This window comes from Alligator mississippiensis, chromosome 1 (assembly GCF_030867095.1).
Source record: "Alligator mississippiensis isolate rAllMis1 chromosome 1, rAllMis1, whole genome shotgun sequence".
NCBI lineage: Eukaryota > Metazoa > Chordata > Crocodylia > Alligatoridae > Alligator > Alligator mississippiensis.
In genome coordinates this window covers 207470626-207498460 of record NC_081824.1, presented here as the reverse complement: position 1 = coordinate 207498460, position 27835 = coordinate 207470626, and the positions used below count along the sequence as shown (strand labels likewise).

The window sequence follows — 27835 nt, the reverse complement described above, 5'->3', positions numbered from 1 at the left end:
AGGTGATTCATAGTGTGTTTCCTGCAGGAGGATGACAGCTGCACTGTAATGTTCAGCAGCAGTCTGACCAACAGACAGCTTAGCTGTGCTGCTTCCTTTGATGTTGAGATGTAGGATGGTAGACAGAGATTCATTGCCTACTAGCGGTGGCTGTAACCACTCACCCTAAAAGGGGTACTGTGCTTTGTGTGAGACTCCTGCTAGGAGTCCCATAAACTACTTGGCTGGTAGTAATCTGAATGCAGGAGTGACAACGAAAGTGCAGTATTAGCTTCCCTCAAAGAGGTACTGACTGAGTAGACCATGAGAAGGTTGCCACATAATACCCCTTTTGGTGATAAGTGTAAGACTACTTAGTGGTCTTACTAAGTGGTAAGACTATAAAGGAAAAATATTTGACTGTTTATCAAGACTATAATGTAGTTCTTACATAGTGAGCTGTCTAAATTTTTGTAGTAAGAAACTTGACATTAAACATTTATTTAATCTTATATTTGTCATATAGCAAGCTAAAGTAGGTACAATTTTCACTCGGATTTTTTGTAATATTCTTTCTTCATTATAATAAATATCAAAAATCAGTTTTACGCATTTCAGTATGGTATGCAAAATATATTTTAAAAATTTGAAAATGGGTAACTACTGATAATTAGCTTTCATTAGGAATTACCTTTCTGCTAATAAACTAAGTAGATGTTACTCTAATCCTTCTCCCCCTTTTCCTTCCAGAGAGACGATGAAAAATTCCTGTGTAGTATTTTTTTTCCAAATTATTTTACTTTTGTCTATCAGCAGTGGTAGAATCCAGTAGATACACAGTGGAGCTGTTGTGTGAAAGTGTATTCTCTATATTTTGTTTATATGTAAAATAATTGTTAGTGTTGGTAGCTTATTGCTAATGTCATCAATAAGTACTAAATAAAGTTTGTGTGTACAGACAATAAAGGGAAAGAATATAACAAGGATGTTGGTTTTAATATCAGTCTTCAAAAGGTATTCAACAGTAAAAAAAAAGTTGTCTTTTTTCCCTTTGAAGCAAAGTTATATATTCTACCTAACTTTCAAAACAACAATAAGACCAACATTTGTTTTCCTTTGGAATTTTATGTTAAAAGTTAAGTGTTGTCACCATGCGCGCGTGTGCGCCCCCCTCCCCCCCCCCCCCCCCCCCTTGGTAATAAGTCTTTGTACTGCTGTGTTTCTTCTTTTACCACTTTATAGCAGTGGCATTCACCCTTTTAAAAAAAATATCAAACCTGAAAATCAGAAATGAGCTGAGGGTCACATAGGAAAGTATTATGGTTTTATACTTTTGTATATTAATTTAAATTATTTTAATGTTAGAAAGGAAACATACCCTTTTAGTCATTTTAGGTTTATTAATACAAAGGAAAAAAATCAATATTGTGTAGCATTATTTTAAATTTACTGATTTAAATCTACAGATGGAGATTGCCCAGCTGGCAGGCACTATACCTTACCTCAGCTCCTTGTGCTTCCTAGTGTTCTGCCAGCGTTTTCAGGGGCTGAGGTGGTATGGGCTTCTGTTTGACCGCCTAAAGATTGCAAGTTTGAGGCCATAGCAGAAACGCTCATGGCTGGCCTGTTAGATTCCAATGGATCTGCAAATTCTGCTAAATACTTTGTCACAAGGACACGAAAAAGGAAGGAACAGCATCTTCTGAATAGAGAATTGTTTGCTTTGAGAACATGGTGGGTGTGGGACCATGCTCTGTCCCAGAGCAGTGGGGCTTTCTTTGAAACAGCTCTGCCGTTTTCAGGTGCTGTAGCCGGTCCTGTGCTGTGCCATGTGGGTGTGAGTGCATAGGACTGCCATGGGCAGGTCTCCACTGCTTTTCCCCTTCCAGCTGCCATAGTTTTCACAGGGCTCTGGAGACCAGGAGCCGAGCATCCCTGCCACTTGTTCCCCGGATTGGGGACCACTGAGTTAATATTAAGTATGACTTGGGTCTAATAATATTTCCTTTAATATTAACCAGTTGAGCTCTAAATTTGATCATTTCTATGCTGTGTGCTGAAAATGTATCCCACTAGGGGCATAGATAAAGCAAATTTTCCCATGGTGTTTAACTGGCAAAGTTCCAGTAAATAACATCTTTTTTCATATATGCTGCATGAAGTGAATTAGCTTTTCTCATTTTGATTCTTAAACACTATCGTTTGCTATATTAAACATAATTAAATACCTTTGAATGTAGGTCAGAATACCTGTTTTGTATTGGGAACCAGTATTACACATGTGGCTGAATTAGTTAAGTTTAGAGCAGTGGTTCTCAACCTTTTCAGGGCACCCAGCTTCTACTTTTCTGAATGTGGCAGAACCCCCAGCTGTTGGTTCTGTCTCAGCTTACCTCATTACTTTCAACCAGGTTTTGCTGCCTCTGGATGGAACTGCCTCCAAATGGAACTGCCCATCATGCCTGCTACACAGCCAGCCTTAGAAGAACTGTGCTATGTGTATGCATTCTCCCTGCATTAGGGCCCTCTAATCAGCCTAAAACAGGCAGGAGCTGCCTTGTGCTGTGTAACCCTACCTGGTCTGGCATCCCCTATACGCCTCCTGGAAATAGAAGCTGAACATATACTGAATTTACTTAATGGGGATGGGGATCCTGGTTTTTTGTGTTTAAAAATGGTAAATTCTGTGATTTAACCCCCCCCCCCCCCAATTTCTGGTTAAAAGACCCAAAATATGCAATTAAAATGAAATGCCACTATATATGGGGGGGGGGGGGAATGCCACTAATATATATATATATAGAGAGAGAGAGATAGGTGTGTGTATATTGATCTATCGATCTATCTCTATCGATTGATGTATATGGCTCCCAGTGGCAGGAACAAGCTTCCCCACCTGATCTCTCTCTCTCTCTCTCTCTCTCTCTCTCTCTTTCCTTCCCCCCCCCGTGTGTATATGTGTGTGTGTATGTGTATGTGCGTGTGTGAATCAATTAAACACTATGTTTTATTGATATATTTACAATTTTAAAGTAATTTGGAAGCCTACCAGTGCCTCAATCGCTATAATAAAATAAATGCTAAGTACCTATAAACTTTGGTATTTGATTTTGGGTTTTTGATCATGGAAAATCAGAGCTCCCCTTGCCCCCTTCGCATACCAGGATGCAGGTCCAGGCCCTTCACTCCCAAGCCAAGGCCCCTGAGCCCTGCCGGTTCCTGTCACCCCCCACCCCCTGGCCCTGCTAATGCCCCTCACTCCCTACCCACATCCCTCTGCCCCTCTAGCTGCCAGGGCTACAAAGCCAGAGACCTGGGTCCACAGCCCGTTGCAGCAGCACCTGAACCCCAGCTGCCATCGAGCAGAGTGCAGAGCCTGACTCCCCTCCTCCCTCCCATGGGTAGCACAGCCAGAGTGGAACCTGTGGGGGACCAGGGCTGTATGGGCTGCCTACTGCAGGCTCAGGCTCCCAGCCTTGCTGCCCTCCCTGTGGGATCTCCACAGCCCAGCGGGCGGGACCCAGTGCGGTAGGGCAGAGTGGGGTCAGGTGGGGAAGCTGTTCCTGCCACTGGGAGCCCTATGCTGCCATGGCAAGGCCCCCCATGCCTTCCCAGCAGCAGTGGGGGGGGCGGTGGGCAGGCGGCACAACCCTGCACCATTACCCCCGCTGCTGCTGGGCAGGCAGGGGGTGCCTCACCATGGCGGTGTGGGGTTTGCAGTGGCAAAGAGCTTTCTCACCTGGCCCACTCTGCCCTGATGTGCTCAGTCACACCGGTTGGGCTGTGGAGGCCCTAGGAGGAGGGCAGCCCATCTCTGCACCACGTTCAGATCTGGGAGGCACGTGCTCCCCGCGGGAATGTATGCAGCAGCAGGGAGCCATCCTCCACCGCCCCCCGACGAGCCACCTCTGGCCCCATCCCACTCCCTGCTGGGGCCCTGCAGCTGCACATTCCAGCCCCGGGGCACAAGCCCCATGTACTGCACCAGCTGGGCAGCAGCACCAGCCCCAGCCCCATCCAATTTCCTCCCTTCCTCCTTCCCTACCTTTGGGGCCTGAATCCCCCCTCCCCCACTGCCATACTTACCTATAGGAGCTGCTTTTAGGCTGCCTGACAGCCATGTGCATGTATGAGCTTGCACATGCATATGGCACCTCCTGCCTGATTGCCCTCCTCCCACTCCCCCTAGCCCCTTGCAGGCTGCAACTCTGCCAGCCTACAGAGAGCTTTTTGCAAAAGTGGAAAATCCACATGTTTCTCCCTTAATATGAAAAATCCATGTTTTTCTCGGTTGAAAGGGAAAATCTGCATTTTTTCTATGAGAAATGGAAAACATGGATCCCTGAAGATGATGCCCCAGTAATTTGGTTCGATACAGGTTTCCCTTGATTTATGCTGTACATGTGTTCCTGGAGAACAGCGCATAAATCAAATTCATATAAAGCAAACCCACTTTACAATGTAACAAATAGGGATAGGTTCCCATGGCAGTGAGGGAGGGAGGGAGTGAGGCTGGGACTAGGGAAAGGATGGGGAGAGGAGTGCTGCTCCCAGGGATACACAAGGCGGCAAAGCATAGGGAACAGAGCAGCACTCACCCCAGCCCTGGCTGCAGTGGCCCTGGGAGTGGCTGGTGCCAGCTGCCTGCAGCCACTGGGCTGCACCGTGCTCCACCTGTCCCTACTCACCTCTGCTCCTGGGCTGTTCTGTGCCCTGGTTCAGGCAGCTGGTGTCGACTGCTCCTGGGGCTGCTGCACCCAGGGCTGGGGTGAATGGGGTCATGGCCCTTTGCCCTCCCCCCACAGACATACCTGCTGGCAGGGTGGGGAGTGGGGGGATCTATGCTGAAAGCATAAGAGTGAATTTACCTTGCATATAACGAATAATGGGTCTAAACATGCTCATCGCATAAGAGTGAATTCACATATAAAGAAACTGCATAAATGGAGGAAAACCTGTATATGGAAAATATATAAATTTATTATAGCTTTCCAGGTATAGAATCCAAGTATTGGAAGGTTGTCTTGGATCTCACCCCTGCCTGTTACAGCAGGGAAAGCAGTGGCTGAGGGTGGGGAGTGTGTCAGGTTGGCTCCCTTGCCTTCTGCCCTTCCCACTTCTTCCCCCTGCAGCCTTCCTTCTTCCCTGTCACCTGCTCCCCTTCACCCCCAAATCCCTCCAATCTCTGCCTCTTTCCCTCACCAGTTCTCCCCTAGTCACTGCCTCTTCCCCCTCCCTCTCTGCCCCTTTCTAGCCCCCTTACTGTCAGATGCTGCTTGGATTGCTCCATCCTGGAGCACAGCATATGGAAGCTCAGCTCTTGCCTAGCCATGTAGCACTGTTGGTGCTGCTGATTGTCCAGGCACGCAACGCAACAGCATCAGTTCTGCTGACTGGCTGGGCAGGGGAAGGAGTTTCTGCGTCAGAGATGGGCAAAATGTGGCCCGCGGGCCGGATGTGGCCCACCAGGCCATTCTATCTGGCCCGTGGGGCCGCTAAAAAAATTAGAAAATTAATATTTATCTGCCCCTGGCTGCCTATCATGGGGCCCTTGATGGCTTGCCAAAACTTGGTAAGTGGCCCTCCACCCAAAATAATTGCCCGCTTCTGTTTTATGTGTTCCATGCCTAGGAGAGACCCCAGCCCAAGCTGGAGCCCAGCAGCATATCACAGTGAAGGGGATGGATGGGGGAAGCAGAAACAGCAGAGGGGAAGTGGAATGGGGTGCAGGAGGCTACTGTGGTCCGGACTCTGGCTCTGACTTGGGCTCAGGGCTAGAGTCAGTCATAGCAGCTGTGTGCTCCCACCTCTGCTTGATATGTGAATGTAAGACAAGGGGCTGCTTCCCCCCCATGCTGACTGGGTGAGGGAACCTCATTTTATATTCAGTTAAATATGGAAGTTTTACCTGTATCTGTTTCCGGGAGGAGCATAGTAGGTGCTAGACCAGGAAGCACTGCACAGCATAGCACAAGACAGCTTTACTGCCTGCTTTCGGTTGATTATGCAAGGTGAGCACACAGAGCAGTTTTACTTGGTTGCTGATGCCATGACATCCCTGAAAGGGCCTTACAGCATCCCAGGGTGCTGCAGCACCCCAGTTGAAAACCACTGGTTTAGAGAAATCAAAATATGACTAAAGCTCCATAGAGGGTGATTCTGTTGTGGGATAAACACCTGGCACTGGAGAAAAACTGTTCTGTCTCAGAAAAACTCAATTCTGCCTAGATTGGGCATCTGCCTTGATTACAGACTTTGGTGCCTAATGGTCACCGTAGTTGTCAATGTGGAATCCTTAGTGTAGACAGGTAAAGTGAGAGTCTATATCAGTGCAGCTTATTTCTGCTTTAAACCAACCTACCACCCTTGTGTTCTCTGACCCCTGGTACAGACAGTGGCTTCATTTGGCATAGGATCAGTACACTGGCTATATAGTTTCTAGCAGGTTGGATGATTTTCCTTTGCCTAGTGGTTCCAGCTCCGCAGCCAGCAGAGAACAAAGTTTTTATGGATCTTGGGACTGCAATAACTTTTTATAATAAAGCCTATATAATTAAGTCTGCAGTGTGTGAACTGAATTTGAATAAATTATTACTATATTATTTAGCAGTTATTTTTATTTTATTAACTTCTGTTTTAAAAGTACATAGCATTTGCTTTTGAACTTGGTTCAGTACACATTAATAAAAGGTTTATTGTATTCATTTTTGTAGGAGACTTTGCAGCAGTTGATCATGATGTCTTTGCCAAATGTCTTAATAATTGGCAAAAATCCCTTTTCTGGTAAGTAATTAACATTTTTAAATTGACATAAAGAAATAATTTGATGTTAGTTTCATAGGCCATTTCAGTCTTGCGTGAGCATCCAAGTTAGAACTTGCTAAAGATGTAGAGATGAATATTGACATGCACATATATCTTGTATCACGTCAAGGTTTATTTGCCACATATAAACAGAGCATGGGCTAGGGGTCACAGTTTCCCTGGAAGTCCTTTTCTTTACACTGATGGACAGACCCAATCCAAATATGTAGCAATATAAGCTTTTTGTGGCTGCTACCAAGAAGACTTTGTCCATTCACAGATATAGAACAACTGAAAGCTCTTCTGTGAGACAGTGTCCTTATACATGTTCTGCCATGAATATGTGCTTGCCTTGTTCTCAATTCTGGAGACACGTGCCTAAATCAGCAGACTCCTGTGCTGCTTCTGCCCCACCTCTGTCCCCTGACCCCTGTCAGGCAGCTGCCCTTTGAAAATGAAGCCAGGGACATTTCCACCAGGTAAGAAAATTCCTCAGTACCTGTTGCACAATGAAAATAGTGTCTGCTGGTGGTCTCAGCCTGTTGCATAAAATTGTTTGTAAAAAGTCTAAGAAGGTTAGGAAAAAATTGGCATAATTAGTCCATTCAGAACAAGTCTACTGATACACCCAAAGATTTTAACTAGTATATTAGATGAAGCCGTGGATGGTAGCTGGAGATAATTTCATCTTTTAAAGATGGGAGACATTCAAACATGTCAGTATTATCAGGGGAAAGAGCTTGAGGAGAGTGAGAGGTTAAAGAGTAGTCAGGGAGGAGAAATGGTTTAGATGCACTGGGGATCAGGAGCTGAGATGGGAATGAAGTTACAGGAGTAAGGAAGGAGATTGAGTGAAAGCAGATGAGAAATTTCTTGCATCTGATAAGATGAAAAGAGAAGTGAAGAAGAGGAAATAAAAGTGACCATACCCTGTAGAAAGAGAGCATAGCAGGGGCAAAAGAAGGGAAATGTGAATGAAAGGTGGTAAAGAGGCATCTGGGGTTGTGGATACAGGATTCAGTCCGCTGGGAATCCAGTTGTTCTTTTAAACACTCTTCCTCTCCAGCCTGGGATCTAGTAGAAAACATTCATCATAATATTCATCACTGTGGCTCTGTTGGTGTTCATTGTGCTCCTTTGGTATGTAGGAATCCTTCATCTACTCTCCCAAGGGAGAATAATGCTCCCTCCTCTGCAACACATCATATTTATTTAAGAGAAATAATTGGTACAGTCCCACAGCTTGCACCAGCAGGAGCAGGACTCTGCTTTTCTGTAGCGCAGGGGTGTCAAACTCATCTAGCCCCACAGGCTGGATGACTGGTGCAGGGCCAGTCCATAGGCCAGATGCATGGTGTGTGGCCAGCCCTATGGGCTAGATTGGGCCCAGGCACCCCCCCATCTCACATGCTGGATCTAGCTCATGTGGTGCTTGCTCTGGCTTGTCTGGAACTGTAAGGGTCATAGGTGGCTTGGCATAATGGTTAGGCCACTAAGGGAAACCAGGGATGGGTCAGAGTTCAGGAGCCACATTACTAAATCCAGGGGCAGTGTCCACACCACAGGCCAGGAGTAGGGTCCAGGAATTGAATGCCAAGCTACCAAATCTGGGGGACAATCCACAGAGTGAAATCCAAAAACAAGCCAAAACTAGGCTTAGGAACCAGAAGGCTTGCCCCAGCAGAGGGGGTCAGAAATGTGGGCAGGCCGGAAGTGTGTTGCCACAGTTGGGAATAAATGGGGAGACTGAGCTCCCAACAGCCAGTCAGAAAGCCAGCTGGTTAACTAGCTGGGCAGAGCTTGTTAGCCGGGAACTCAAGGCAGGTGTGACTGCTTAGCCAGTTAGCCCAAGCTGGGCTGTGCCTGCTAGGATTCCTGACTGGGACTGCGCTATGTGCAGCACCCACTCTGGGACTCATGCTGCATGTGGCACTCACCCTGAAGCAGCTGGGAGTGGGGTACCACGTGCAGCCGGGTGATTGGCACAGCAATTACATGTAGCATTATGTCCCAGACTGGCCAGGGTAGGCACTGTGTGTGGCACGTGTCCCAGACTTGAGTGGGGGGAAAGAGGTGTGTTATGTGCATCACACATCCTGGGCCCTGCATGTAGGGTTGGTTCTACATGTGCTGTGTGGGTAAACTCCAGACTCACAACACTGGGAGTTGGATCCAGCCCAGGGACTGTATCTTTGACCCCACTTCTTGGCACCAGGTGTGTTGCCATTATTAGGAGGCAATCAAAACAATTCAGACCACTGTAATTCTTTACCCCCCTTTTGGTAATTGCTTTTTAATTTTCTAGAAGCTTTGAAGAAAAATATGTGCAGGAAACAGATTCTATTAGCCATATTTCCTTTCTCACCAGTTCTTTCTATTGTGAACCAGTTTATAATTATAAAGTGTTTTTGGTTCTCACATGGCAAACACCTTGGAGATTTCTGGGAGGTAGCACAAGAAGTCTTACAAGTTATGGTACATTCTGCACTGCTTTGTGCCTAGTCGACTAGCTGTGCCATTAACAGGGAGGTATTGAAACCAACACAAAAAAAATTGTGGTAGACACCAGCATCTGTAACACCTAACTATAAAAAAGCAGTTGGGCACTATTGAATCTCATCCAAAAGGTTAACATTTTCCTCTATGCATCTTGTACACTTGTAGGATGAAGAGAGTTCCTTTCTTCCAAAACAAAAATTCCAAAAAGTGGTGTTGTCCTCAGATGCCACCAAGGAACAAAGGACCAAAAATTTTGGTGTCTGACCAAAACACACATTCCTCTGTCAGTCTACAGATGCCTTTTTCAGACTAGCAAAGGATCAAATATGATTACGTAATTTGGGATAAGTTGTTGTAATTTATAGAGAAGGTCCTGTAAGTAGAGGGGGAGAGGTAAAGTCTGTTGTGTGCGATTGTAGAATTATTAGTCAGAGTATTGTTAGAACTTTGTTAGATGCTTCTGATATAATGCTGTCTATGTTTATACTGACAAATCCCTGTAGTCTCTAAAAGATTCAAAGCTACTTTTACTCAATTGGAGTTATAAACATCTTCCCTTAGGAAGCAAGTACTATTCCACACAGTTTTACCAAGTAGAGACCCTCTACTCACTATCACAGTTCACAGAGGACATTGGAGCTGCCAAGAAAGAAGAGCTGCTGTCATAAGAGGCCATCTGTCTCATTTTCCTTGAATATACATCTCACATCTGCCTCATGGCAACAGGCTTGATACAATTATCAGGAGCCAGTTGGAGAGCAATAATAATTCCCCCCCCCCCCTTTTTGTCAATGCCAAATTATTTTCTGGAAGCCTTGACTCTGTGGGTCTTGGAAATTATAAACAAGGGATATTCTATCCAGTGTCAGTTACTTCCAACCCCACATCCTCATTCACTGTCTCTAACAGTGTTTCATGAGAAGGGTCCCTGAAGAAAGTAGTTAAATCTGCTTTAAATCTTGGAGCTGTGGAAAAGATGCTTCCTGGAATACAGAGGGAAGGGCTTTTAATGCTGAAGAAGGAACATTAGTAGCTCATTCTCTAGATTCAAGACTTCTCAGATTCAGATTTCAGGATGATACTATGCAAAATTTCTTCTCAAAACGTCCAGGCTTTTGCATATTCACACAGAATATACCTCAGATTTAAAGAAGGAACATCTCACTGCTCTTTCTTAGTCCTTGGTCTTTTAACAGCACAAAAGATATTCACTAAATGCTTAATGGTCATGGCAGGTCACCTCAAGAGACAAAGGATTGAGGAATATCTATCTATATTAAAACAACTGGATCATGTAGGATCTCTGTAGCAGGCAAATGATTCCATCCACTTAAAATTAATTTGTTTTCCACCTTGAGAATTGGGAGCAACAAGGAAAAGTTCACAATGTGAACAATTTCAAGGATAGAATTTGTAGTGGTAGCGTTAGAGTTGAGATCATGAAGAGCGCATCTAAAGCAGAAGTATCTGCAGGTTCACCCAGAAACATATAAAAGCAGGACACATGGACTACTTGCTACTTGTATGTCACAGAGTATACCAAACTTAACCATTTTCACACAGAATATAAGTGAAAAGCAGTATATTTACTCACTATGCAGACTTAAGATAGTGAAGAGAAAATGTTTTTGAGTAAATTGGTAGAAGGAGATCTGAAACTATTGCTATTTTCTCCTCTTTTGCTTACCAAAGGGCAGTTTAGAGTTGCCTCCCCAGGAGGCAACTTGGATGGGGGAGTTCATGTAGCTTGCTTTCAGGTGCCTGGGCTCCCTAGGAAGATCATATGTGTATAAGGTTAGGGACAGAAATTACACATAAACTGGCTTAAGGGATCAGAAACTGGTTCAAATCTGTAACACAACAGAAATTCAGTGCACTTATACTGCTTTTAAAATGGCTGAAACTGGTTTAAGATAAACCTGGTTGGATGTAGTATCAGACTGAAATGCTTTAGGTTAAACCAGTTTATGGAACTTCTGTACCAGACCCCTTCCCAGTTCAAATTAACTTACAGTCCCCCAGCATCCCAAGATGCTTTGCAGCCCTGGGCTGTGCTGTTTGCTCCAGAGGAGCAGGGTTGGGCCCACCCCTCTGTTCCCTATCCAGAGCACTATCACTGTTCTGGCTGGCTGAGAAGAGGGTGAGGGTGGCTGCAGCGTGGGGCACTGGCTACAGGGTAGGGGAGGGGCCATTCTCCTCCACGACAGGAAAGAGCCTGAGAAAAAGCTGTGTGTGGGGGAAAAGTGGCCCCTCCTCCACCCTGTGAATGGTAGCACCCCTGCTGCAGCCACTTGCAGCCCGCAGGGCTGTCTGGAGAAGGCACAGGCAGCCCCATGCGGGCTGCAAGTGGGGTGCTGGCCACGGGGAGAGCGAGGGGCCACTTTTTCCCGGGCTCCTTCCCTGCCTAGAGTCCTGCCTCTCCCCCGCCTTCCCCCTTACCTAAGGTTCCGTCGCTGCCAGGGCAGCCTCATGGTCCCAGGCCAGAAGACCCTGCTGGGGTGTCCGGCTGGGGGAGGTGGGGCTGGGCGGGCCCTGCTGTTGTGGGAACCTGCCAGGCTTCCCCTGGGTCCTACTGCCCTTGGTTCCTGTCAGTTTTTACAGGAACCAAGGGCAGATAAATATTAATTTTCTAAATTTTTAGGGGCCCCACGGGCCGGATAGAACAGCCTTGCGGGCCGGATCTGGTCCGTGGGCTGTATTTTGCCCACCCCTGCTCTAGGGCCTCTCAGCTTCTGGCCAGAGCCACCGCAGGCATGTGGCTGCATTTCCAGAATCAAAAGTTGATGTCTGCTCTCTTGCTTCTTAGTTCAATCTACGCAGTTTAGACTAACATGCAAAGATTAAACGAATTCAGTCTTGGACTTTTTTGGTTGTCTATAGTTATCCCAACCTTTTTAGGACTCGGTAATTGTGGACAGATATAACTTTTAAGTCCTTTTAAAAAGGGGAGAAGTAGTTTCCATTTATAAGTAAGCTAAATTGCTGTAACTAACTCTGTTTCATCCAAACTTTAACACTGATTAAAGTTTTTTACAATGGCTTTTGCTCCACATAATTTTATAAGGGCATATAGATGTAACAGTTATGTTGGAACAGATTATACTAGTATGTTTGTCCACATCCAGAGTCATTAGCTTAGCATGCACCACATTTCTGGAAAAACGCAGCAGCAGTGTTTTATTATGAGACAGGGAAAGTCGTGACTGTTTTTTCCTCTACTCCACTCAGTAAGGAGTGGTTTCTCTGGAATGGCTGCATCTGTTATCCAATTATATTAGCAGTTCTGCATTCAGTAGGCTTACAGAATCTCTTGCTAGATCAACTCAGCAGTATTTTTCTGATCTTCATGAAAAAGCTCAGTCCTGAGGAACATCTTTTATAGGTGAGGAACATCCAAGAATATTTGCTAGATGTCAAAGTAAGAAATGTTAAATACTCTGTTCAAGAAGACAGTTTTGCCCAGTTTCCTTGTTGGGTGCTTTTCTCATCTCACGGTCACTGGGGATCGTTATCCACGCTGTCAAGACTGTTGGATAAATATAAAGCAGGAATAATCATGCTGTCCTTGCTTGGTTTAAACAGTTCTGGCATTTGAACCTAACATGAATCTGTCAACACAGCTTCCAGTCATGTTTCCCCATTACCTAATATAATTTTGCAAAATGAAGGTCATAGTTTATATCCAGACCTAGCATCATTATATTTGACAGCCTGATTGCTGGCTGGCTGATTGTCATTGAAAGAGCTGGTAGATGCTGTCTTGGTGTGGTATTAATCTAGTGCTGGGCAGCCAAATTAAGGAAGTTTTCCATTTGAACAGCACTAAATCAACTTTTTCCTTTGAAAAACTTCATTCCTGTCTGCTGTTCCTAAAGCATTTATAGTTATCTGTCAGCATGGGGAAAACGCCTACGAAAGGTATCCCCATCACAATATGCTGCTGAAGCCCCATGTCTGTGAGTCTGATGCAGAGGTTGCTGAATCTTGGCTCAGTAAGTTACAAAAGGATCATAAGTGATCATGCCTTTAGTGGGTGACTAGTCTGTATAAGTGGTTTTGTAAATCCTAATGGGTACCTGTCAACAACTTCAGGTACTTAGGGTATGTCTTCATGACATGACACAGTGCACCCCAGAGCTAACTTAAGCATCATGGCTAGGGACAAACATTCAAAAAGCCTGAGCCTGAATTGATTCAATCTTTGCAGGTTAGTCTAACCTGACTAGGCTGAACTGGTTTGAAACTGGACAGACATTATCTCTGGACTGAGAAAATTCAGGCACATGCCTGCAGTGGCTCAGGCTAGAAGCTAAGGGGTGCTAGAGCAGCCCTCCCTGCTTCTACAGGGAGCTGAGCTGAGGGCGGCATGGCCAGGTCCCAGCAGGGATGTCTGCCTGCATGGTCCCAGGCTTTTCCCCACTGGCTGCTCAAGGGATGGGAGTGTTGCCAGCCACCAGCCCCAGGCTAGCACTCTGAGGCAAGGAGGGGTGTCCAGTGCATGCATCCGTTGATGATACAGAGCTTTTCAATCTTCCTCCCTGCTTTGTCATACTGTCTGCAGCAAAGTGACAGACGAGCAAGCCAGTGGGGGGGTGGGGGAAGAGGCGGTATCTGATAACAGTCTTTATCACCCAGTTAGCAAAACAATAGCTTCTCTCCACATTATTTCAAACTTCTTAGGCAGCTTACTGGGTGACTTGTTGATTAGCTCCAAAAGCCCTAAGCAGTCACTGTTCTGTCTGCCTATCCCAGTGAAATTGGAGAGGGACACACACATAGACACCTCTCGGCATTAGCTAGCATACCACAAGCTGGCTACGGTCCCTGATGTGGCAGAGAGGAGGAAGGGATCTCTGCTTAATCAGCAAGTGGGAAGGTGGGGGAAGAGGAGGGAATGGGGAAGGCAGGCAGACCCTGCTGTGCCTGCAAGTCTGTGCTGAGCTTCAGTCAGGGAAAAGAGGGGAAGGCCAGCTCTGCGTGAAGCAGAGAGCCCAGTCCAGTCCAGAGAGCATGCCGAGGTGCTGGGGGACTCTGATTTAACTTAAACCAGGAAGGGGTCTGGGACAGACATTGCATAAACCGGTTTGAGCCAAATCAGTTAAGTCTGGTACTACATACAACCAGGTTTATCTCACACATTTCAGCCATTTTCAAACTGGTTTATGTGCACTGAACATCTGTTCTGTTACGGTTTTAAACCAGTTTCTGATCACTTAAACCAGTTTATATATAATGTCTGTCCCTAGCCCATATGCAGTAAAGTCATGTCACTGGTGCTCCACCCAGGCTAAATGCTCTTGCTGAGAAAGTGTTTAGTGGCCTCAGGCAAAGTGCTATTCTAACTTTTCTATGCTGGTTAGAGTAGAACAGGGTTGTCCAACTAGTGGTTTGGGGGTTAGGTTGTGGACCCCAGGCTCTGACCTAGCTGCTGTTCTCCCCAATTCCTCTGGCTGCTCTACCTGCCTCTGTCTCAGGGTGGGGCAGTATGGCTCTGCCATGCACAAGACTGCATGGTGGGGGGTGGTAATGGAGCTGGGCATGTGAGATTGCACCTGTGTGGTGCAATGGTGGTGGTGGGGTATGCACCTGTAAGCATGTGTGTTGCAGTGGATGGGGGGAAATCATGCTTGTACATCCACCCATTGCAGTGATGCGGTGCAATTATATTCGCCTGCCCACATGTTGCAGGGTGGGAGAATCGCACTTGCATGCCTACATAGTACAGCGGGGCAGGGGGTAGGGTGCCTGGTGCTTTGGTAGATAGTGGGCTGCCTACATTGGCGTGAGGTGCAGTGGGAGGGTGGGAGAGGGTAGTCACTCAGCCTAGTGGCTGTGGCTCGACTGCTGTGGCCATAGCATGTGGCCCTCCAGGGGCTTGGAACCTGGACAGCTCTGAAGTAGAATAACATGTTTTATACTTGAAACTATTCATGATCAGTAAAGTATGTGTTTTACAATGAAAGCTGCCTTTCTTATGACAAGCCAATCAAAGAGCTAAAAGTTTGAACCATTTTTCTTCATCTGCCTTGTGATTTTTCTAAACTAGGCCAAAAAGTTCAATTATGTAAATATGCAGAATGTGCAGTTCAGTAAAAGGGCTCTTTTATGCCTGGAAAATGCTTTGAAACCATATGTAAACAATTCCATGTGTAATGAATCATTTTTTATTTTAGAACCAGGTACTGAAGAAATAAAAAAGCTACTATTACTTTTACTTGGTTGTGCAGTTCAGGTAAGTTGAAATATGTTACTGTGCAGATGTAACTCCTTTCTTTAGTTGTGGCTTCCTGATAATGTATCTTCTCCCCAGTTTTAATACATGAATTGAAATGAGGAGATTCTAACAAGTAAAGTTGTTTCAATAATACGTTCTAAATATTTTATGGCATAAGTGAATAATAACAGCATTTATGACACAACTTATTTGATTTATATTTAGTAAGGAAATCTGGAATGCTTTATATTATGTATATACCATATTAATTATTTAGAATTGATGCTTTTTAGAATTTCTCATTGTTTTATTAATGCTAATTTAAGACAAAATGACATGATACTTTAAAATATAGTTTACATTATTTTCCTTCTTAAGTGAATTTGAGAGAGTTTTTGAAACTACCAAAGAATTATCTTACCCTTCCAGAACAAAAAGTATTATGAAATAGTTTTTAAAAGCAATATTTGCATTTTGGCTGACTACTTATATGCTTGATTTAGCTCAATCCAAACTAAAACAACAGATCTTCTGTATGTATTCCTTATAATAAGTTCTTAATACAAATCGTAACATGGATGCATTTCTTAGGAATAGATTGTACTTCTGTTGGTAAGCAGTTATTTAGGCAAGTAGTCTGACTTCAGTGGAATTACTTGTATGATAGCAACACTCAGAAGGAAGTTCCAGGTTCATAGAATGGCTTTAAATAATTTAAATAATGACAAATAATTGATCTTTGATGTGTATGTTAGTGTTACTTTAGGCTTATTAAAATGCTGTTTGTCATTTGCAATTACAAAAACAGAATTGACACGCTAAATATTATGTAAAAAGCAATACAACCTGTAAGTAATTATTTTTGTCTATAATTATGTTATTCTAGGAATGGAATATTATCACAGGATAATAGTCATTTGATGATTGTTTTGGAACCTATAAAATATGACCCAACATGTAATTGGGTTGTTCTTCCAAGTCCGTGGTAGTCAATCTTTTTCCTCACTGGGCTGAATGGGAAGTGCCTGGTCTGGCCATGGGCCATATCCCACTGGTGGTTCGGATCCAGCACTAGGGCCCATACGGGGGGGCAAGAGGGGCAGTCTGGCCCAGCAGAGGGAGAAGGGGGCTTCACGCAGCCTCACAGGGGAGAGTCATGACCCTGCTGGGGGTATAAGTGAAGAGGGCATGGCTCAGCCTTTCCCTGGCTCTGTGGGGGATGGAAAGGGGCATGGCCCAGCCCCAGCCTGGCCCTGCAGGGAGGAAGGGGGCGTGGCCTGGCCCTACAGGGAGAGGGGCCGTGACTTAGCCCCAGCCTGGCCCTCTAGGGGGTAGGGGGTGCTGCCTTCCTTCGACTGGGTGCGCAGGGCTCGGGAATTCGGCAGGGATAGGGTGACCGTATTAGTGGCCACTGCTTCCCCATTGCCAAATATCTTGACCTTTGGGGAGCCCTGTGGGCTGGATTCTAATGCTCCATGGATCTCATTTGGGCCACGAGTTGGAGGTTGAGCACCCCTGTTTTAAAGTGATTTGTTTTAGGTCCTAGGTGCTGCCTGTAACTATTTGTGTTTGTACTTGAATATCTTACCTGATTTTCAGTGCTAAAGCTAAATGAGATTAGTATTAATTAATTGCTTACCAAATTTAGTTCTGCCTGGTACAAATATCTTGCATAGCATCAAGTTGAAGTTGGCCATGTTATTTGCAGATTAGGAGACATAGATCATATGGTAATGCTATAATTTTATTTTTATTACACTGAAAGTTTAGTGTAGTTTTAATTTTTTCTTGTTGAGAGGGCTGAGGAGAGTTACATTTAGTACATGTTTATACTGCTTTAGGAGCAGAACTCTGGAGCGTGCCCCACCTACCTGCTTTTGTTCTGTGCGCATCAGATATGGAAATAAGGTGGTAAAGGACTCCAAAGCTGCCCCCTACGGATCTTCCCTGTGTGGTTGGGAGCAAGTGCGTGGGGTCCTCTCAGAGAATAGCTTCACCGCCTCATTTCCAAGTTTTGTATGTGCAGAGTGGAAGCAGGCTGAGGGGGACATGCTCATTGAAAGCAGTGATCCTGAGAGCACTGCAGAAACAGCAAAGACTGGGGTCCTTACTAGGCCCCCAATCCTGTAAATGTTTACATGCCTGGTGACCGTATGCATAAAGTTTACTTTCATTGTTCATACGCATAACATCATGTAGATGAGTAAATTTTAGTGTCATCAGTCTACTAAACCCACCTACCAAGTCAGGTTAATTAACGTGATATTAACCTTTTAAAACAGACATAAAATTGAGGTTGAATTTTATTAAATGAGCTGTGTCTCCTAATCTAAAAATAATCATTTGAGTTGAATGGCAGTGTTACTATGCAATTGAGCTGGATTACAGCCTGTATACATTACTGACTTGCTACAGTTTGAGTGGATTAAAGAACATAATAGCTTGCTTTCATTATCTAATGACCAGTCTATCCATGAAAGATCTGTATATAAAACACAAGTTTACTATACTTCTCTAAGTAAATTATTTTCTAATGGGCTAAAAGTTTGGAAAGTAAAGTATAGCTGGGTTTAGTTGAATAATATATAAACATGTAAGGTGTATTTTCTTAATAACGTATTATTGGTTGCATGAGTACTAAATGAAGGTATTTAAAAATAATTATGGAAAACTTTGTCATAGAATGTGAGCAAGAAATTAGCAATTTTAAAAAGTTCCACTATCCAATTTCTTTTTTGATTTTTTTTTTAAATATATTTTATAAGACCATAAATTTGAGAAATAAAAACAGATACAGTGACGTTATAAATTAAATAAAAATCTGTACCAGTCGACAAGAACATTAGAGAGCTGATAATTATTGATTACATACCTTTAAACGAACTACATTGTTATTTTCAGTTTTCATCTTTATCTTTTGTAGCGCTCAGAAATGCAAGGATGTGGGAATAATTATGGTTAATGTATTTGTTACAGTGTCAGAAGAAAGAAGAATTTATTGAAAGGATCCAAGGCTTAGATTTTGATACAAGAGCAGCTGTTGCAGCTCATATTCAAGAGGTACTTTTATTTTTGTACTATATGATAGCCAAATGATTTTCATTTTTGCAGTTGTGGAATATTACAGAGAGAATTATTTAATTCATTCAAAATTAAGTGACTCTATTTGACAAACACTAAAGGGACTTGTAATGAAAAGAGGCCTTTTGATTTATATGCATGAGTATAAATTACATTTCTTTCTATAAGAGCTACTTAAATAGCACATTTATTTGATACTTAGTTTCCTGTCATACTAGAATATGTAATAAATATTAAATATGATAGTATCAATTGCACTAGAAAAGAGTGATTGCTTTTATGAATCATAATTTCAACAAATTAATTATCATTGTGGTCTATTGAGGATTTAAGGGAACAAATTGATAGTTTAAGCAAGACTGTTCAACTTTTGGTCTGCAAGTCCCCTGGCCACTTGTTGCATGGGCCGCATGCCATGGCATAATGCCACACAGGTGCTATGTGATGGGTGCACACCCAAAACACTGTACCAGCACCCCCCACACACATTGTGCTGTGTGGTCCCGCTGCACAACATACCCCATACTGTGCAGAATCCCTGGATCCCCATAATCTCCCTGCTGAAGACTCCCTTGGGGTGGGGCAGGGCAGGATGCCATCCTACCCTACTGTACCCTACCCCATTCCTAGGAGTAGGGGCAATTAGTGGAAGCTGAAGGAGGGAGCCTGGAGTCTCTGGCAGCAATAGCAGCAGGTGGAATAGTTGGGAAGAGTGGCATCTGGACTGGGAGCCTAGGGGCCATTCTCTCTCCTCAGGGGTCACTTGCAGTTTGTGGGCTGCCAACTGGTCAGCCCTGGTTGCTGGTTTAGAATGGGATTTGCAGTGGATCTTTCCAAGTGCACGGCAGACTTCATTTGGGCTCCATGTGAGCACAGCAGTGCATTTCTTTGTGGGATCTAGTTCTTACTTAGTCGTTTCACTTTATTTTAAAAAAATGCTTGGATGTTGTGTGTTTTGGAGGGCATGTACATGTTTGGGAGGACCAGTAGCTACTCCATCATTAAAGCTGACTTCAGAAATCAGTATTTCTTTTTAACCAAAAAATAGTAAGTACCTAATTTTATACTTGCTCTTCGGAGTCCTGTTGAAATGTAAACAATATTATTTTAGAAAGAAATGTGACTTTTGCCAGAAACATTTTTAAAAGTTCACTTTCTGAGATTTCTGCCTTACCTAAAAGAATCTGAGACAATAAACAGCTATCTATCCACTGAGCTACATGTGAAGTATACTGCATACTGCAGATTTCTAGATATAATATTTTAAGTTATTTCCTAATTTTGCCATTCAGGTAAGCAGCTCCATAACTACTAGAACTCCTCTGCTCTCTCAGTTCTTAACACACTAGCTGGACTTGTCACAGAGGCCTGGTAAGCCAGGACGGAAGCATTGAGGAAGCATTGAGGAGTCTGGGATTTCAGACTCCGTGTTTCCTTTCGATTTTAAAATTAAATAACTTCATAATTTTATAACTCATAAAATGAACTTCATCTGTATTTTTCTGCTAATAAACCTGCTTTACCATTCCTTTCCTTATTGCAACCATATTATCACCTGCTATCAACTTTGTAAATATGAAGGAAAAAACAGACAATTCCCTATAATGCAACTAAAAACCCAGCATGGTTTGAAAAAAAAACGTTTTTCTACAGTGCACCCAGGTACCTCATCCTGGGGTCACTACATGGATCTACTGTATGGCAGTATAGTGGTGTACCTAGTAAGGAAAGTACCAGTAAAGCTTTGTATTTTACTAGTTTTAATGATTGATTTTTTTTTTTAATGAGCTGAAGTGAAATACTGTTGTATGTTTATAGGACAGGAGAATGCCGAACAACTGTGCTCCCAGTCATCCACATGTTGTCAGACACTGTTTCTGCAGTGCAGTTTCCTTCCTTCTCTTTAAACATCTATCAAGAGCTTATGCTGCTTTTTATTAATCAAATCTCTTGATCTTTGTGAGTGCTTGAAAAAAATGCCTTTTTAAAATTCCTTATTTGTTAACAAACTACTTTAAAATGCAGTCTCTGGCTATGGATGTAGGGCATATTTAAGTGATTCAGAATGGAAGAGGGAGTTGCTGCTTCTGACTGTACATCAACTGCTAGTCTGAAACTGTTAGGGTCCTATTTTCCTGTAGCAGTACAAACAAGCTGCATTGTTGTAATTTAACCCTAAATGAAACAGGGTAAAAAGTTACAACAGTTTTGCTATACTTGAAATTCTACAGAAACATACACAGATCCGCTGCATGATTTCTTAACTCTGCAGGGTTTAGTCTCACTCAGTGCTTGTGTTCAGTTTTCTGCTGTGTTTGATTATTCTTTCATTTTACATAAGCAAGTCACTGCACGATTTTCTTGTACGAGTCACAAAGATGTACTTCCTTAAATGAAACAACTTAGAAAAAGTATTTTTTATCCTTTAAAAAAATCAGGTATTGTAAATGGATGAAGAAAAGGAAGATGTCACAAACAAGTTCTTTATGTAAAAACTTCAACTGAAACTGTTTATAACAATTAATTTCCCATGTATGAATCTACTATTCCAAAAATTCCCTAAAACAACAGGACTTTTTTTTGATTTACTGGATTTTTTTGTGAAAATTCTTCATAAAAATGTACTTATTTAACTAAATAAAAATACAGTTATGTGACAAAGTAGCATTTTTGCTCATATTTTATGTATTTACAATTAGAGAACATAAATTTGTTTTCCTGATTTTAATAACATAAAGAGAAACTATTGCATCAAATCCAAATTAACATAATTTTAATAGTTATACATTTTCTAATAAATTACAACTTGCAAAGATTAAATGGAATTTGGAGACGAGCTAAGAGGAGTTTGCCCAGTTTTTGCTTTTTTTAAAAACTTTTTTGGTGCTGTTACAATTTGAGTATACATAAAGGTCATTTTCACAACTACTTCTTACTTTATATAGGTAACTCATAATCAGGAAAATGTATTTGATCTGCAGTGGATGGATGTCAACGTACTTTTACAAGAGTATATTGAACCTCTCGTGAAGAATATGGCATTACATTTAAAAAGACTTATAGATGAAAGAGATGAACAAGCTGAGGTAAGTATGTGCTTATTGGTCGCCTCTACATGTACATTGAGGCTGCTCCGACATGCTGTAATTACAGTGCATTGGAGCAGACTTGATTAATTGAGTCTGCTGGAGTATGGTAATTACCGCGTTCCAGCAGACTCCAGCATCATGTGCATCAGCATCCCCATACTGAAAAATGGTGGCGAGGGCACTTTAACTAAAGCTCATTCAACGAGCTTTAGTTAAAACACCCCCGACACCATTTTTTCGGCATTGGGACACTGATACACATGACGCTTTGGGCACTTTAATGAGAGCAGCTCTCAGACCTGCTCTAATTAAAGCGCCTCTTCCCAGAGCACGTGTATAAACGCCCATCGTTTTTAAGAAGAGTACAAAAAACCACCTTTTTCAAGTATTTCAAACTGTTTATTGAGCATTCCTTTAATATATCAGTTGTTCACATAATTTAAAATAATACTTCTCTAGACTTGTGGGAAATTGAGGCAGCTATAGGCATATGCAGTCTTGCCTTTGAGCTCAAGAGTGGTTTGTTGGTAAGGGGGAAAATGCTTTAAAAATTCTGTCTAATCTATATGTCTGTGCTTCTTTGTATCCTTTTTCCTATCGCATTTTCAGGAGTGTGAAGCAAAATACATCTGTGTTGGGGGTGTGGAATTGCTACTCCAGAGAAAAAAAATCCAATTATCTCAATTTTCTTGTCATAATGCCATATTTAAAAAGAGAGTACAATGTGAAGGAACAAATAAAGGCTTGATCTCTTCTTTCCTGCCAAACTTTTGGTAAGTAAGCAGTTTTCTTTGGTGAAAATTGCTTGCTGCCAGTGCTAGAAAATTCTGTCCCAGGACATGACAGCAAATCCATCCTAACTGTTCTTAATTACAGTGATTTTATAAAACTCTTGACATGAGTAGTTATATGGTTGCCTTTCACTAGTCTGCGGCCTACCTTTCTTTCACAATCACAGCTGTTAACCACACCACACTAAATGCCATTGCAATCAACAAATTATTTTATCTATCAAAAATGCACCTAGAACAGCACCTTCTGCAAAGACTTCTCAGAGAAAATTGTTCACATCCCATATCACTTCTCTAGCTATGAGGAGCAATGCAACCACATCGCCTGCTTTTTCTGAATCACTTTGTTTCACAACAGGGAGAGCTGAAAACAGTAGGAGATCCCAACACTTTTGCTTGATCAAATAGAGTAAAAATTACTTGAGAAACTGGATAACTGAGAGAACTTGGTACCTCTAGCTAAAGGAAAATCTTGGAGTTTTAGGGCTTGAACACACATAACACTTAAACCAGTTTAAATGGAGTTGAAACCTGAAGCAAACAAGCCTGTTTAAACTCATTTAAAGTTTTGGAATGGTTCAAAATTGTACCTAGAAAATTAAATACTGTTTGAACTGGTTCACTGTCAATCAGTTTAATGTTATTTGTGGATACCAAGCATTCTATGACAAGGTTCTAGTCAGTCCTCCAGGTATCCCACACTGCATCATTCCTTTCTATTCTGCCTCCCCGCTGCTGAAACTGGCCATACTGGTATGCAGGCAGAATTCTGTTGCTACTCCCCCATGCCCTTTTCCCCGCTACCCAAAGCAAAGGGTGCTTTGGTCTTGGGTGAAATATCAGCGTCCTACCCACATAATACAGGCATCCCAGTTTTGGGGACAAAGGTACAAACTGCATGCAAGAGAAGGTCAAAAATGGGACTGGAGACCCTGATTTCTCTTTTATTGTGATCATGCTGGTATTACTGGGACTCTCTACAACAGTTGTCAGGCCATAGAATGATTTTGTCTTTAGAGGTGACATAGGTCAGTAGTATTATAGTTGATACTTGACTGTATGCACAGTGATGATATATGTACCCACTCTGCAACTCAGAGACATTGCCTGGGAAGTTACAAGGATCCATTCTATTCTTCATCAAGTTTCACATCTGTGTGAAGCTGTTATTAAATATCAGTTCAGTACATCTTGTTTCTTTTTTGACTATACTACACAAGCCACTAAAAGTATGTTGCTCCACTTCTCCATTCTTTTCATTAGCTTCTTATTTGACTACAGGGGTTATTTCAGGGTTGCAATCTTGCTCTTCAGCATATTCCAAGGGATTTATTCAGTTTACTTGAGGGATTGCTTCACTGGATTTGATTTTGGCCTCCAGTGATAGTTAGGTTCTGTTACAAAGATGCAGCTATCAGCCTCAAGTGAGAATTGCATTGACAAGCAGAAGATAGTACTTAATAGCCCTTTGACTGTGGAATTTGCTATCAGGACAAATTACCACAAACTTTAGCACTGTACTTTGGAAATTCAAACCTAACTGTCTCAACCTATCCTTACCTCACTACCATAATGTAACTTTTTATAAAAAAAAATGTATTTACTTAAGGGAAAAGTAGATGATACATAGACCACTCTTGTCTTTATCTGTACAGGTCTACCCAACTCAAGGAGGAAGCTGGTCAATTTCACAGGCAGATCTCAGAGCTGGCTGCCATTTTCTTGGGCCTATCATGGCTGCCCCCCATGCCTCTGGTTGGCTGAGGGGCCCTGGTGGCCCTGCCCCTTGCCACTGATTAAATTTGAGGGTTGTTGTCATACAGCCCTAGCCCTTGTTCTGATTAATTGAAAGGGCTACCTATCATGCAGCCCCGCACCTCACCGCTGGTGGGTGGAGAGGGGCAGGCCTGCATGACAGGCAGCCCTCTCAGCCAGTCAGCAGTGAGGGGTGGGGGCAGTAGCCTTCTTGGGCTCCCTTGTGTCTCAGCAGCTGTGCCACAAGCACCACGAGGACTGCTGGCTCCCTCTGGAGAGCCATCATTTTATTTTCAGTAAGTTTTCTCCCTTTTTTTGTTGTTGCAGATTTCACGGATATTGCCCACTTTGTGGGCAATGCTGGATTTTGCTTTTTCTGCAAAATCCACAAAATCATGATTTTGGTAGGCCCCTACTTATCTGCAATAAATGTTTAGGTTACTCAGAAAATAATATCGAGAGATGCAGTGTAAGAACATAACTTAAAACCGCACTTGGTTTCTATTTCTTCTGAATGGTGTAATTTTTGTTGGTTTGCTGTTAATAGTTTGAGTGCGTCGTGTTCTTCTATAGCATGCCTATCTAAAATGTGCACTCTGGATTTAATTTTAAAAGCCCTGAGTTTGCTAAGTATGTAGTTTTTGAGGGTTCTTACTTAGAATTATTAAATCAAAAACACCTGTTTTCTGAATCATGTAAAGGTACTCATTCTTCAGGAAGACTGTGGCTTACCTAAGTTTAAAACAACTTTAATGTATTAAATGCAGTTGGATCTCTTGTTCAGATGTGATTAGCATTTTTAAAAGAGAAAAGAGGAGTTTTTCAAGTTTCTTATGATTCATGAAGAGCTTAGATTTTTGTTCAGATTCCTTCTCTTCTCCATCCTAAAGGAAATCACTAGAGGCTATTTGTGCAGCTAGCCTAACAGTGAATAGTTCTGGTCAGTTCTAAACATCTGAAAACAAGGAGTTAGAAAATATTAAATTTTGTCTTTGTATATTTAACCAGAGAAGATACAGTGAGGTGAGGTGGTACAGTTGTATCTCTCTTTTGATTCCTGCTCCACCCAAAGTTTAAAACCAGCTGTTTAGCAGAGGCATTTAGGCAGCAGTGAGGGAGTTAGCTGACTTCATGATTCATAATCCACCTGATTCCTGCTAATGTCTCTTCACTCTATGGATGTTAACAACCCTTTCTTCTTTTTAATGTGCTTGATATTCTGTTAATCATGCTATGCTTCATCTGTCATTTATTAGCTATTCCTGGTAATGTAGTTCCTATTTCACAGCCCTGCAGACTGCTTTAACTCTAGTCAAAAGCATTAACTTAGCTGTAGAAATGACAGTGCATCCAAAACTTCACCAACAGTCTAGACATACAAAAAGGCTATATATGTTTTATGAATCTGAATAAGAGAGTACATTTAAGGACTACAAACTAATAAAACAACACATTTTGATCATTTTTGCTCACTTTGTTTTTTTTTTATACATAATTTGCAGTATAGCATATTAATGCATATTCCAATAAAGTTATATTTGATCTTAAACTGAATAACATAGCTCTAGGCCCCTAGCATATTAGTAAAGCTTCTAGTCCTGCTCCCTGCCTGGGCCCTGTGGCCATACATGGCCCCAAGCTCTATGCCCCACCCAGGCTGAGCAACAGCCCCAGCCCTGCCCAACTCCCTCCCTTCCTCACTATGGAGGCAAAATTTCCCCCTCCCTACCCAGACTTATCTGCAGGAGCTGCTCTCCATGCTGCCTGGCGGACATGTACCATATGGACATGCACCATGCGGATGATGCACCATACCATCTTCACCCCACTTTTCAAAATCCCAGATCAGCCCATGCATTTTACTTTATAGGTTGCTACTGGTGTGACTAGTATGTCGGAATAAATAGCTTTAGTGCCCTGTTGATTATATAAAAACTAGGGTAGAAAAACAAAAAAGAGCTTAACTAACTAATTTACTGTATGATTCTGTGGATAGAAGTCTGGAAAGCAGTGGAACTCTCAAGGTTCCCAAAGAGAGAGATACTCAAAATAATGTCTTCTGGTAATCTATCATGATACCAGCAAATGATTTTAAAGTAGAATAGTTGCCAACCTTCAGAAAATCTAGTAAGGAAAGGAAGAGTCTCCAGACACTTAAAAAAAAAAAAAGAAAAAAAAAAAAAAGACCCAATTGAAAACATAACTGTGTTTGGGTAGATGCATACTATTTCTAGTCATATGAGACAAGTAATGATAAACGTAGAGAAGGGATTTGAAAGGTACGTGCTTGGTATATACCATCTCATTATGTTAAAAGATGACTAATTTGAAAATTTGAGTATTCAGAAGTTAGGAAATCCCTTAATTTTTTCCCATGTATATCCATCCCATGTAATGGTTTCATGGGCAACTGGAAATCTGGAATTATCTAACTTTTCTGTGCTTCACTTTAAAACATAAATATCATTCTTTTAACATAGAATTGAGTATTCCATTTAAAAAAAATGCTAAAAGAACATTTTTTTAAAGCTTTTTAGGTATAGTATTGCTTTCTTGATCACATAAGTATAGTTGGCTGAATCTGAAAACCCCCAGAAGCCTCAATCAGTTACCTAATGGTCTGCCAGTCCAATATGTTCTTATTTATTTTAAATTATTTGAAAAGTTAAATTATTGGCTTGCTTATTCCCTTTGTTTTTGATTTCCAATCTAGAAAAGTTTTTCAGCTGCAGGAAAGAAAGAAGTGAAAATGTTGTTCTTGTAAGTCAAGCAGGACATCTGGGAAATTAGATTGGGTAAAAAATGGCCATCCAATCTAATTTAGTTCACCTATGTGTAGACCTTAAGCTTACATCCCCAGTTAGGTCAGTCTAAGTGCTGAACCGGACAGACATTCCCCGAAGGTCAGACTGGTTAAAAAATAGTCAGTGTGATTTAACTTTAGTTCACCTGGGATATGTACTAAGTTAAATCGGACATGGTTAGACCAATCTACCCAAACATCCATACACATTTGTAGCGCTGCCCTGGGGCTGCAAAAACCCAACTGCTCGCTGCAGCCCCAGGATCCCTACCTACCCTCCCCGTGCCACTGGGCTGTTGTCCCAAATGGACAAACCCCCTGTGTGGGCCAGCTAGTCCCACTGAGCCCTCTGAACTGCCCCCAACCCTGCAAGCCACCACAGGGCTGGTTTTACCAGCATTCACTTGTGCTGGTAGCCTGATCAAATTATGTCAGAGTAGGGGGGAGGGGTCTGCAGGGTGAGGTTGTTCATTTGGAGGTGGGGATGTGGGGGGAGGGTAGAGAACCTCCTTATCCAGCCAACCCTCCTCAGACTCTACCAACCCCCCACCATGGAGCTGGTAGACCCCAAAACTGCCAGCCCACCCTGGAATCAACCAACCTCCACATGGAGCTTCTGGTCCCCCCCCAATCCCACCAACCCCCCTTTGCAGAGCCACTAGCCCCCTCCCCAATCTGCCTTCACCTCCTCCTGAGGCTTCTGGTACTAGCAAATGCTGGTAAAACTGGCACTGGGAGCAGTTTTTTGGATAAGGAGGGGTTTGCCTGAAATGGGGAGGCTCTCTGACTCTGCCAAACTCTTTTCCCCAATCCTCCCAAA

At 42.7% G+C, this 27835-nt stretch overlaps 1 protein-coding gene across 9 annotated transcripts in view; it reads left to right on the top strand.

The window, feature by feature from the left end:
* CCDC88A (coiled-coil domain containing 88A) overlaps positions 1-27835 on the top strand; it is a 196003-nt gene that overhangs the window by 67396 nt on the left and 100772 nt on the right. For all 9 annotated transcript variants that reach the window (XM_019500730.2, XM_019500729.2, XM_006274434.3 and 6 more), the window contains exons 4-7: positions 6693-6762; positions 15456-15514; positions 18473-18556; positions 21523-21663. In XM_019500730.2, the coding sequence (XP_019356275.2) occupies positions 6693-6762; positions 15456-15514; positions 18473-18556; positions 21523-21663 (354 nt within the window). The remainder of the gene's footprint in view (positions 1-6692; positions 6763-15455; positions 15515-18472; positions 18557-21522; positions 21664-27835) is intronic.